Source organism: Mauremys reevesii, linkage group 6 (genome assembly GCF_016161935.1).
Source record: "Mauremys reevesii isolate NIE-2019 linkage group 6, ASM1616193v1, whole genome shotgun sequence".
Lineage (NCBI taxonomy): Eukaryota > Metazoa > Chordata > Testudines > Geoemydidae > Mauremys > Mauremys reevesii.
This window is the reverse complement of record NC_052628.1, coordinates 64824505-64838165: the sequence shown is the minus strand read 5'-3', so window position 1 is coordinate 64838165 and position 13661 is coordinate 64824505. Positions and strand designations below refer to the sequence as shown.

The following is a 13661-nucleotide window of genomic DNA, read 5'->3' as shown; positions in this document are numbered from 1 at the left end:
TGAAAGTGAGCACAGGCATTCTCATGGCACTGTTTTAGCTGGCGTCGCAAGATGTTTACATACCAGATGTGCTAAAGATTCATATGTCCCTTCATGCTTCAACCACCATTCCAAAGGGCATGCTGATGTCCATGCTGATGTCGGGTTCTGCTCTATAATGATCCAGAGCAGTGGGGACCGACATGTTCATTTTCATCATCCAAGTCAAATGCCACATGCAGAAGGCTGATTTTCTTTTTTGGTGGCTCGGGTTCTGTTGTTTCCACATTGGAATGCTGCTCTTCTAAGACTTCTAAAAGCATGCTCCACATCTCACCCCTCTCAGATGTCAGAAGGCACTTCAGATTCTTAAACCTTGGGTCAAGTGCTGTAGCTATCTTTAGAAATCTCACATTGGTACCTTCTTGCATTTTGTCAAATCTGCATTTGAAAGTGTTCTTAAAATGAACATGTGCAGAGTCATCATCCGAGACTACTGTAACATAAAATATATGGCAGAATGCAGGTAAAACAGAGCCAGAGACATACAATTCTCCCCCAAGGAGTTCAATCACAAATTTTATTAATGCATTACTTTTTTAACAAGCGCCATCAGCATGGAAGCACGTCCTCTGGAATGGTGGCCGAAGCATGAAGGGGCGTACAAATGTTTAGCATATCTGGCACGTAGATACCTTGCGACGCCGGCTACAACAGTGCCATGCGAACGCCTGTTCTCACCTTTCAGATGACATTGTAAATAAGAAGTGGGCAACATTATCTCCTGTAAATGTAAAAAAAGTGTTTGTCTTAATTGGCTGAACGAGAAGTAGGACTAAGTGGACTTGTAGGCTCTAAAGTTTTACACTCTTTTCTTTTTTAGTTCAGTTATGTAACAAAAAAAATCTACATTTATAAGTTACACTTTCATGATAAAGAGATTGCACTACAGTACTTGTATGAGGTGAATTGAAAATCACTTTATTTTGTTTATTTTTACAGTACAAATATTTGTAATAAAAAATATCAAGTGAGCAGCGTACACTTTGTATTCTGTGTTGTAATTGAAATCAATATATTTGAAAATGTAGAAAACATCCAAAAATATTTAATAACTTTCAATTGGTAATCTATTGTTTAACAGTGTGATTAAAATTGTGATTAATCGCTATGAATTTTTTGAGTTAATTGCATGAGTTAACTGTTATTGACAGTCCAATTTATTTTCTCTATATATAAGCATATTTGATGCAGTGGACAAAGAAATTTGCATTTAGTTTCCAAAGGGCAGGAAAGAATTAACATTATTCATATGAGTGAATTGTGTTCTGGTAACAATCAGTTATACAGAATTGGAAAAATCAGTGGAAAAATCCTACAGTACTAGGTTATCTAGTACATACCTTCTACTAATGGAACAATGCTCCTCACAAATATCCATAAATCTCTCATGTAACAATATCATTTATACCTAATCTTTCTTAATGTAAAAGAAGATTCTAGATGTTCTTGGTTCCAGAGCCCTTTACCTAAAAGTACTTTTGTAATAAATTTATGAGACTTTATATAATCCCAGGCTAGTAAATAACGCTAGTAGATCTTACCAATATTTCAGGCAAACAAGTCTTGGAGCAAACTTCTAATCACTCCCCACCAAAGTATTCATAATCCAACATGCTCTATTAGCAGCAGGACCTGTGATTCTAACTTCTTGGTCCTATTTTGGAACACTTAATGAAGAAATATTTTTCACAAAAACAATTAGGTTATAAGTCATTTATACTGTAAAAATATGAGAGGACAGAAAAATAGTCCCAAAACTCATATCTCCAACAAGACCACTCTTGCATTCCTGCCTACTCCTATGATAGCTCTCCATTCTGTGCTGCAAACATCCTCAATCTCTTAATTCAAAATCCCTCTTCAAAATCAATCTTTCATCCTGCTTCCCATTCCCTTTCCCCCTACTATGGTATTTACATCTTATCTCTTATTAACTCAATCTCTATCTAAAAACATTAAAATGTGAGCTTTGGATTACTATATACTGTAAATATAACTCGACAGAAGTTTTATTTGTTTTAATCCTCATCCCTCCTTTTCCTATACTTTTTCTCTGTCACCTTCAAGTTTTATAACTGTCCAAGTAAGATTTTTAGCACTTTTGGGATGCAACTGTCTTTTTTTAACCTCTAAAAACCCCTTCCCCTTTCTTTCTGTAATAAAGGTGGCAAAAAACTAACTACTAAGAAAATCAAAACTGGCAACTAACAAAAAATATTTAACCATATTTTAACTCCTCTCACCCACTAATTTAAAGAAGTTGGTGCATTGCACGACCATGTAGAAAACAAAAGCTATATAAAAGCACAAGTGTCTAGAAACTGGAAGATGAAGACATGCTGCCCAAATTATTTATCATGTGTGCCATTCCCCGTTAGCAAATCTCAAGCTATTTATTACATATATTTTATGTCATATATTAACCCTTTCTAACTACTAGAGGGAAGCTTTGAGGTCTAAGAAAAATGGTGAAGACAGACCAAAAAAACCTCACAACATTTACACGTAGGAACTGGATTTTTCTCCTTAATCAAATCCTTCCAATTCCTGGCTTTTTTTTTTAATCTGAAAATTATAGTTACCATAAAGTTTTTTAGAAGCAGAATAACTATTAGTAGTTACTGAAGCAATGACCAAAAGTCCAGGAAGTGATCTGATTCATTCTGTCACCAAGAATGAGGTGAGGTGTTAATTTAATACTTGTTTCCAACTATTTATTTTGTACAAGGAGCAACAAACAAACCAGTGGATAATCATTCGAAATAACTTGAAAACATAATTTCTGAACTTGTATCTTTTAAAATTTGATAAACTGATTATGTGCACTGTGGGATGAGCTGGGTGCATGAACTCAAACACACACACAGTAACTAGTAGCTGAAAGCCTATGCTGTGACATGGCTGTAATTCATAAAGTAATATGTGTAAAAAAAAACTAAAAACAGCTGAGAACTTAAAACCTGGTTGGTAACAGACCACAAATCTCACTGATCACAGAATCATAGAAGTGTAGGACTGGACGGGACCTCAAGAGGTCTTCTAGTCCAGTCCCCTGCACTCAAGGAAAGACTAAGTATTATCTGCCATCCCTAATAGGTATTCATCAATGGAGTGTTTTAAGAGCAGATCATACAGAGACTCCATAACCTCCATACACAATTTATTCCAGTGCTTAACTATTCTGACAATTAGGAAGTTTTTCTTAATATCCAACCTAAATCACCCCTGCTGCAATATAAGACCTTTGTTTTTTCTCCTATCCTCAGAGGTTGAAGAGAATTTTTTTTCTCCCTCCTGCTTGTAACAACTTTTTATGTATTGGAAAACTGTTATGTTGCCCCTCATTCTTCTCTTCTCCAGACTAAACAAAGCCAATTTTTTTTTAATCTTCCCTCATAGGTCACGTTTTCAAGACCTTTAATCATTTTGGTTGCTCTTCTTTGGACTTTCTCCAATTTCTCCTCAACTTCCCTGAAATGTGGCACCCAGAACTGGACACAATACTCCAGTTGAGGCCTAACCAGGGCAGAGTAGAGCAGAAGAATTGCTTTTCATGTCTTGCTTACAACACTCCTGCTAATACATCCCAGAATGATGATTGCTTTTTTTGCAACAGTTTTACACTGTTGACTCATATTTAAGCTTGTGATTCACTCTGACCCCAGATCCCTTTTCACAGGACTTCTTCCTGGGTATTCACTTCCCATTTTGCATGTGTGCAACTAATTGTTCCTTCATAAGTGGAATACTTTGCATTTGTCCTTATTGAATTTCATCCTATTTACTTTAGACCATTTCTCCAGTCTGTCAAAATTCAGATCATTTTGAATTTTAATTCTATCCTTCAAAGCACTTGCAACCCCTCCTAGCTTGGTAACATCCACAAACTTTATAAGCGTAAACACTCTATACCATTATCTAAATCATTGATGAAGATATTGAACAGAACCGGACCCATCCCTGCAGGACCCCACTTGATATGCCCTTCCAGCTTGACTGTGAACCATTGATGACTACTCCCTGGCAATGGTTTTCCAACCAGTATGCATCCACCATATAGTAGCTCCATCTAGGTTGTATTTCCTAGTTTGTTTATGAGGTCATGCAAAACAGTATCAAAAGCCTTACTAATGTCAAGCTACGCAACATCTGCCGCTTCCCCCTTATCCACAAGGGTTGTTACTCTGTCAAAGAAAGCTGCTAGGTTGGTTTGTCATGATTTGTTCTTGACAAATCCATGCTGGCTATTACTTATCACCTTATTACCTTCTAGATGAAGATTGAACCTGATTATAATCCAAATGAAAAGAGCTCTCAGGTCATCCTTGTAGCTGTCTCCATCGCTTCACACTAACTCAACAGACATTCTAGGCTTCACAGTGATGTTATGGGTTATTGTGTGTGCTGCTGGTGTTGATTTGTGTCTGGGGGAAATATCCTGGGAAATTTGTGTTCATTTATGAGGGTGGCAAATGAGTGTGTGCGCTGCAGTGATGGGCTGCGTGTGTTTGGTGTTAATGTGTATAAATAATGGTGTTGTGTGTAGGTCTTATTGTGCTGGGAGAATTATATGAGCTGCTTCAGTGTGGCAGCTGAGCCAAGTAATCCATTCTCCCTCATACAACCAATGAAATTGTTGTATGCAAATTACCTGTAGAGTAATTGGTTGAGTTACCTCTGATATTACAATGGGTTAGGACTCTTGGGATAGCATAGATACATGCCTTACTGTAGCTGTATACTACACAGGTGTAATTCATAAAGTCAAAATAATTAAGAATTTAAAAACTTGACAGTAACAGACAGTGAAACCTCGGGATGGTGCAATCTGGTGATATTTTGAACAAAACACTCTCAACCATGCTTGTAGCTGTTTCCATCACTTCACAATGACTCAACAGACATTCTAGGCTTCATAGTGACACAGTGTCATTTCTGGAATTTTATTACACAGTCAAAAAGGATGCCACATTTTTTGAGACATACGTACATTCCTTGCAAGCTTTCTGCTGTTAAGTTATTCCACATGATCTCATTAGCTTGAAGATTTTCATTTTCTTCCAGTAAAGATGTATCAAACACTATTTCTTGTTCTACATTCTCTGGTGACCTGTTACGTATACAAAATAGCTTAAGATTTATATTACACAGTATATGTACACACGCACACACACACTAAGTGTAGCTCAGAAGCTAAATATTTGTTCCTTTCCAAAATGATTATATCAATAAAAAGCATATTTTAATCATACTGAAAACAAAAGAAGATCGAAGACTGGAAACATGCTTGCTTTCCTTCAAAATAAGAGTGCAGTTTTAAAAAACACACTAGAAAATAAAATGGAAGACATTTCCTTGGATTAAGATCATTACATAACTAAGGCTTTTAATGGAACTCCATATGGGTGTATGGGTACACAATAACTGATCCAGTTGCAAGTTTAGGACTAACTAATAATATTAATATTAATCTATATATTAGTAACTGAGATAAAATAAAAATGCATGCACATAATTCCAAGAACTCACTGGGACTACTTACCCAAGTAACAAATGTGCAAGATCAGATCCATAAAGAACAAATAAAACTTATTCTTAAGACAAACGTTGCTTGAAATAATGTAGCACATAGCTAATGTTGAGGATCACATTGCTGTGACTCAGAATTTCTAGCTCCCACAATTGTGTCTGCTTACATATTTTTATCAGTAATTATCAGAGTTTAGTATTTTCTTTTTTAAAAAACTTATTGCTGCATTTAAGACTTCTTTATCATTTAACTAAGTCCTTGGACAGTTTACATACATGGAGATACACAGGTCAGACAATCTTACAAATAAGGATAAAGCATTACAGTCAAGTAGCAATTTAAAGAAAACCAACTGAAAACAAACTAAGCATATAACATTTTTCAGTATTAAGGCTTAACATAGAACATGGTTTCTTCTTGAAAGGTAAAAATAAATAAAAGGATTATAATGGAAAGTTTATACCTGTGAGCCTCTATGAAGCAATTGTACTCTGAGTTAGGGTCTATCTGTTCAACAGAAGTCTGGATCTCTTTATGAACATTCACTATCTCTTCTGTTACAAGACTGGTGATCTGACTGTATTCATCAAGGATTCCTTTTCTGGGGGAAAAAAATACCATAATTCATAGATTCAAAGGCCCGAAGGGACCATTATGATCATTTAGTCTAATCCCCTGCATAACACAGGCCACAGAACTCCTCCCAAATAATTCCAAAAGCATATATAATGTACAACATAGCATGTTTTTATGAATTAAGATTTTTTAAATATATATTTACAAACTAAAAGAACACAAATTCAGATATTTTCTTATTTTTTCTAAACCGTTAGTGTGAACCTTCATAATACTTGGCATTCTTTAATTTACTAAAGCACTTAGTTTTAAGAATTTTAACCCTGAATTCAACAAAAAGGGGTAAACTTTTTTGTTCTTGTTCCTAGTTTTCATTCTTCATACAATTTTACTAATATTTAAAAATTCAGCATGTTCTTAATATTCTTATTCTGTTCTGCTACTGCATTTTAAGTTACATCTCTGTAGTAACTGATGTAAAATTAAACTATGATAACAAACAGAGTTGAGTGCCTTGCAGTTAGTTGTTCCTATAAATGGCTGTTCCAGTTGCCTACAGAGAGAGAGAGGAATCGGATTGTACATTATTAGAAGAAATAAAAGACCAAATTATGGCCCCTAGATCAAAGGCATTCTGTGAGAGGGAGGGCTCTGGAAGCATATTCCCTACCACCACCCCAGTGCCTCCAAACAGATAACACACAAATTAAGGAACCACTAACACAAGCAGCACTATTGGTTACTCATGACACCACATATCATTACCAAGGAACAAATGCAGCTGTACTTCATCTGAACTCCCCACTGATCATTTTATCATCAAAATGTAGAGCTGCAACACTGCCTCATTGGTTTGATAAAGAATGAGCTAGTTTAATCTAAGATGATAAAATATGGCACAGTTATTCTCCATATTACAGGCCAGTGTGCATGTGACCCATGGGACCTTTTGCTCTCTATCATTTTAACTAATGAAATAATCTCCTCTCTGAACTACTCAATGCAGAGTTCTTGTACATTTTATTTTATTACTAGATCACCAGAAAAAGAGCACACATGCTCATGTCACATTTCAACATATATACAACAGTAAATAAGGAAGTGTTATTTACTCCTTCTCATAGAACTGGGGGGGGGTCACCAAATGAAATTAATAGACAGAAGGTTTAAAACAAACAAAAGGAAGTATTTCTTCACACAGCGCACAGTCAAGCTGTGGAACTCTTTGCCAGAGGATGTTATGAAGGCCAAGACTATAAAAGGGTTCAAAAAAGCACAAGATAAGTTCATGGAGGATAGGTCCATCAATGGCCAGAAGCTGGGAATGAGTGACAGGGAATGGATCACTTGATGATTAGCTGCTCTGTTCATTCCCATGGGGCATCTGGCATTGGCCACTGTCGGAAGACTGGATATTGGGCTACATGGACTTTTGGTCTGACCCAGTATGGCGGTTCTTATGTTCTTATATCTATCAAACCAAAAAACCCAACAACAGGAATATTTAATTTTTGGCATTCCATAGCCATTTTCTATTTTACCTTTTTACACTTTCAATATTAACTTCAGCTATCACACTGTGTTCAGAAGGAAGACAAAAAAAAATTAAATACTGATCACTACTGACCAATCAGAGTGGAGTGCACATAAGGAACATTAATCTATTTTCCTTGTGATAATTTTTCAAATAGATGCTTAATGAACCCCAAAAATGTTGCTTGCCTGGATTTCCTCACTATTTGAGTAAACAGTGGAAGCAAGAAAATAATTAAAGTTCAATCTAACATTGGAAGATATTCAAAAAACAAATTTAGAAATACAAGGTACATGATTTATTTGAGATGAATGTAAAAAGAAGTGGGCATTCAGGAAAGCAAATATTTAGATGTCTTAAAAAATGATACTTGTAGAATGGGTTAATTGCCTATTTTCTATAATAGTTTCTGTGATAAAGATTTTCTTCCCTTCAGTTCTAGGTATTTTCTTCCATTCTATCATCAAGTTGAAGCTATACTACATCTTATCGATTCACTATAGGGCCACCTGTCCATAAAACCAGGATTATTCAACCATACCTTATGAATGTGTCTCCCCTCCCCCACACTAAAGCCACCCAGATGCTAGCCTGAAATGCCCTGAAACATAAGCTTTGGTTCTACCTTAGACTCAATGTTATCCAAAAGTAGCAGTGTTCCAGTGGAATGCCACTTTACAAAGAGTATTATACTAAAAAGGTGATTATTTATAAATGGCACCTTTTTACTTACAAGATCTGATCCTGTGTGTATTCAGATATCCATGTCTACTTTAGTGACAAAACTAAATTTTTACTGCTTTATACTCCTGTTGGTCCTGCAGATAAGAGAGAAAATGCTGGATTCTATTCCAACTTGTGCATCAATAGAACTATTTATTAAAATTACAGAGATAAAGTGGGTGAGGTAATATCTTTTATCGGTCCAACTTCTGTTGGGGAGAGACACAAAGCTTTCAAGCTTACACAGACCTCTTCTTCAGATCTTGAAAGCTTCTTTTCCACAAAATGAAGTTGGTCCAATAAAAGATATTACCTCACCCATCTTGTCTCTCTAATATCATGGGACCAACCCAACTAAAACAACACTGCAAACAACAATATTAAATTACAATCATTTACAGCTATGGACCTCCACTGATGCTACTGCGACTACACACTGGTGTAACTAAGGGCCTACGGTGGCCCAAACACTCTATTACTGGTGATGATTAAGTTAAGAACTTGGCCTGATTCTCAAAAACTCTAGAGATTGTGTCAGCAGGGCTGGCAATTAGAAAATCCAACTTGCGTACATGTAAATTATGCACACTTTGGGAAGGATTTTCAGTGGTGGTCTTATTCTCAATGGGAACAGAGGTAGGCCAATACTCAGAGCTTCTGAAAATCCCACATTTGATATGGAGTTAATGACAGAAACAACATGGTCTCTGTAGATCAATCCTGGGCAGCCAGGTGGAGGAAACTCCCAGCAGCTGATGGAGAAGTACAACTCAAAAAGTAGCTGGCTAATTTGGGTCAGATGGCTAACCTTCTCTCAAGACCCAGGGAGAGAAAGGAGCGGGTATGTCTATACTGCAATCAGACACCATCAGCTTGCCCATGTCAGCTGACTCAGGCTCACAGGGCTCAGGCTGCAGGGCTATTTAATTGCAATGTAGACTTCTGAGCCTGGGCTGCAGCCTGAGTCCTGGGACTCTCCTTCCTTGCAGGGTCCTAGAGCCTGGGCTCCAGCGTGAGCCTGTGTCTACACCACAATTAAACAGCCCCTTAGCTTACATCCCATGAGCCCAAGTAAGCTGGCATGGGCCAGCCACTGGTGTCTAACTGCGGCTGGTACCATTGACAAGAACTGGATTTTTCCCTGCCTCCTTTCCTACAGAGATCACAGAATTCTATTGTACAAAGTTAAGGAAGCAGCAATTTACCCTCACTTATTCCTCTCTTTCTAGTCAGACATTAGCAAGGAATAGGAAACAAGAAGATCAAGGAGAAAGTTGTTTCATGCAATCAGTTTAATTCCTGACAAGTTCTGATCTTAAAGGATCCCACAGTGTCCTCTCCATGGTCCTTGAGAATATACACTTTTTTCAGGAGGCTTCTTCCTTCTTCTGCTATTCTAGTAGCTGCTCTCCTCGCTAACCCCAAACCCAAATTCCTCCAACTTGTCCTTGTGACTCACCCCACTAGTTGACAAAAACAAAAAACAAACAAAACTAAGACCAAAACAAACACACTATAGGCACAAGTGAGAATGGCTGCAGGGCCAGGATCAAAGAAGTCAATGGGAAAAGAGTTTGGGGGGAATTTTATATTTAAACGAATTTATGTACTGCCTGTTACACTAATCAGTGTGTCCAGACCAAGTCTATTGCATCCCAGGAACCTGGGGGCATACCAGGAGGTATAAGGGCTAGAAAAAAGATTCTCATCACAATCTGGTGTCCTGCAGGTCAAGCCTCTTTCTGAAAACCAGAGCAGAAGTCTCTAGGGAGCCAGACATGTCACTTTCTCACTGCTCAGAGTCCATGCAGGTTCAGCAAGACTGTCCCACATAAGCTGAAATGAGTGAGGCCTTACATCTGGGGTATATTTTGCCTTTCTATTGCTCATTTGAGCAGATGTAAATTGAGTGCATTTAAGAACCACTCCTATTTCATGTAATCCCAGATGAGACAGAAGGAAATCTAGGCAGCAATGAAGTGAACAGAAACAGTACATAAACATGAAATCACTGTGCTCCGTGACTGACACTGCTGTCTGTGATTACAATGAAAAGGCAGAAATCACAAGACAAAATTAGGGTCATCTGCAGGATTAGCAAATATGAGTTTAAATTAAATGATTCATTTCAAAGTTTTAAAAATGAAGATTGAGGATTTACTCAAAAAACCTAACTAATAATTTTAAAAGTTTATAGGAGGAATGCCCCGTCTTTGACATGTCCACATATTCCCTTAAGCCTGAAAAAAATGAAGTCCCATTTATTTGAATGGGCTTTCTATAGAAAACTGACACCAAAACAAACACTGACTTTTTTTGGCCATTCCATTTTATGGCAATAAATAACACTGGTTTATTATTTTCTAATAGTACTAAAATAAAAATTAAATGGGATATTAAATAAAATGGACATATTTCAAATCAAAAGCAAAAAGTAAAAGATTATCTTACAGTGCTTTAACCATTTCTTCTTGCATCTTCTGTAACGAATCAAGTAACAGAGGAAGCATAGTGTCATAGTACTGGTGCTGATGTAACTGTGCTCCCTTCAATGCCAACACATATTGATTATGCAGCATGTGAAGTTTCATAGTGGCTTTATCATAACGATCTTTAGCTTTTTCAGTGTCCTTTCCTGAAGGAAAAGAAAAAGGGAAAATTCATACAGTGATCTAACAGCACATTATTACATCACTGTAATACATTATTACATCACTGCTTGTTAATTATACCAGAAATGAAGTATTCGCAATTGCATTTTAGATCCATGACAAATTCACCCCTTTTTGCACTTCTAAAACTTTAGGCAGATGGTTACAAAAAAGACTAATCCTGAGAATTCTTTTAATTCTTGCATTGGCCCAAATTCTGCTCTTCTTACCGATGATCAAATATGGCAAAAACTCCCAGTGAATTTAGTGAGCTTTTGTCTGAATAAGTCTTGATTAAGAACTGCAAGATTTGGCTGATTGCTTTTCAAAGGTATAGCCTAATAGGAGTTTATGAAAACTTAGCAGCTGCTGCCTTCTAATATATGGGGAAAATTACAATAATTTGATGGCATATAACAAAAATATACAAACACTACAAATCTATGCATACAATGTTCAATCTGCTTCACCATTTCCTACCACAATATTCAATACTTACGAAGTCTCTCAAATCGCTTTTCCTCCACGTTATCTTCTTTTGAAACTGGAGATTAACTCTCCTCCACACTTCAAAAATCCAACTGAAAATTATCTAACCAGACTCTGATTTACAGATCTGAATTCTTTATTCAAATCTCCTCTAAAGACCCTTTTAACTAACTATAGTGGGCACTTTCCTGTGCATCTCCAGTGTTTTGTCTTATGTGTCTTTCTTTCAGGCCAAGATGCTGCAATAACCTCCACGGAGGCAGAGAGCTTCACCCATACAAAGTTTATTACAGGATCAGAGCCTTAGAATATAACCTCTCCAAGGCAGCAAGTGTTTTGATATTTGTGACACACTCTCGATAACAGTAATGTCTTGTACAAAGGCAAGCATACGATCAATACTTAAGTAAATGATAATTAATCTCTCTCTAAGAGGCAACAACTACTACGGTTACATAATTCAAAATACTTTAAAAAACACAAAACAACATTTGCATTTCTAGCAGTTTGAGATTGTAATATTTTTAAACAGTTTCTGAAAATTATTTTGCCACTTAAAGTTCAATGGTGATGACCATTATAATGCATTTAAAAAAAAAATCACTATCTTATGGGTAAACAAAGCTTGTATTAAAGCTATCAATAAAACCCTTTGCCTCCAACCAGAAAAATTCAGACTGTGGAACCACATTTCCCAGCTTCACAAAGACAGTAATTGTGTACAATTGTTTTAAAAGATAATTTGTTTTCACGTAATAAAACAAATTTTCCAATTACTTACCTGTTTTTTCCCATGTAGAAGGAACAGATTTCTCAGGCTATAAAATGATCTAGATGAACCCTTCACATTCTGTGTACCAAACAGAAATCATGTAGATCTCCATACCCTCATTAGTCAACTCTTTATCTTAGGCATCTAAGCTAACTACTTCACCGTCCACATCAGGATCGAATAAATTGATAAACTCTCCAAAAATTAAATTGTTCAAGTTACACTTTACATAGAACTCCTACTCTGCAGAGTCCACATTCTTAAGTGAATACCTCTGTAGTACTTTTCTCAGGGTCACAATTGTTAGATGCTGTGTTTGCCCAAAGAAGAACTAGCGCCTCTACACTTAAGTTAGGTCGGCATAGCTATGTCAGTCAGGGGTATTAAAAATCCCACATCCCTGAGCTGAGTGTAGAAGTAGGTTTATCAATGAAAGAATTCTTCTATCAATAAGGGTATCATTACGCAGAGAGGCAGTGTTCCAAAACCAATGGAAAAATATCTTCAGTCAGTATAGGCTGCATCTGCACTGTGGGATAATGCCGGCATAGCTATGGCAGCCTACCTATGCCAGTAAAGCCTCCATAGCACAGACCTGGGGTTGGCAACCTTTCAGAAGTGGTGTGCCAAGTCTTCATTTATTGGCGGTAATTTAAGGTTTTGTGTGCCAGTAGTACATTTTACATTTACAGGAGCCGGCACATGGAACCCCAGACTGGCAACGGGCTGAGTGGACCAGCTCAGCTCACTGCCAGTCTGGGGTTCCGTCCACCAGCCCTTGCCAGCTGGGGTCCTGGCCGCCGGCCCTGCTCAGCCCCACTGCCGGCTCGGGGTTCCATCCATCCAGGCCAGCAGCAGGATAAGCAGGGCCGGTGGCGGGGACCCCAGGCCAGCGGCAGTGTGCCACAGTAAATCAGCTCGTGTGCCGTCTTTGAAACGCATGCCATAAGTTGCCGACCCCAGACACAGACATACTCTTATGCTTCAACCAGAGACGGACTGTATTCTTCAGGCAACATAAAACCAGCAGGCAGTTGTTCTTAATTTTTGTAACTGTTATATTCACTGTTCATCTCTTGGAAAAGTAGAACACCTTTTGCAGAACAACACAGAAATCAAAATACTTAACATTCTTTAGAGAGTTTCCATATACAGAACTGCCACACTACCAATATTTTGCTATATGCAAATTATGATATATATAGATATATGCAGCTGTTCACCCAATGCACCATGATGACCAAATGCACACAGTTGAACATATTTGTGTTGATCATCATCACAACCACATTGCTGTAGAGACCCTCAGTATTGCAACACCCTCAGAAACACTACTACAAAAGA

At 37.3% G+C, this 13661-nt stretch overlaps 1 protein-coding gene across 19 annotated transcripts in view; it reads right to left on the bottom strand.

Annotated features, from left to right (window-relative positions):
- The window catches only part of FER (FER tyrosine kinase), a 385522-nt gene that overhangs the window by 305447 nt on the left and 66414 nt on the right, over positions 1-13661 (bottom strand). For 17 of the 19 annotated variants that reach the window (XR_005599911.1, XR_005599912.1, XM_039542917.1 and 14 more), the window contains 3 exons: positions 10857-11040; positions 6036-6173; positions 5033-5152 (listed from right to left, as the gene is read on the bottom strand). Coding sequence is in view for 17 of the 19 variants with exons in the window: in XM_039542917.1 (XP_039398851.1) it covers positions 5033-5152; positions 6036-6173; positions 10857-11040 (442 nt within the window). In the remaining 2 variants the exon portion in view is untranslated. Of the gene's footprint in view, positions 1-741; positions 764-5032; positions 5153-6035; positions 6174-9691; positions 9869-10856; positions 11041-13661 lie in introns of those variants that run through there. The other 2 variants (XM_039542932.1, XM_039542933.1) reach the window with 2 other exon arrangements.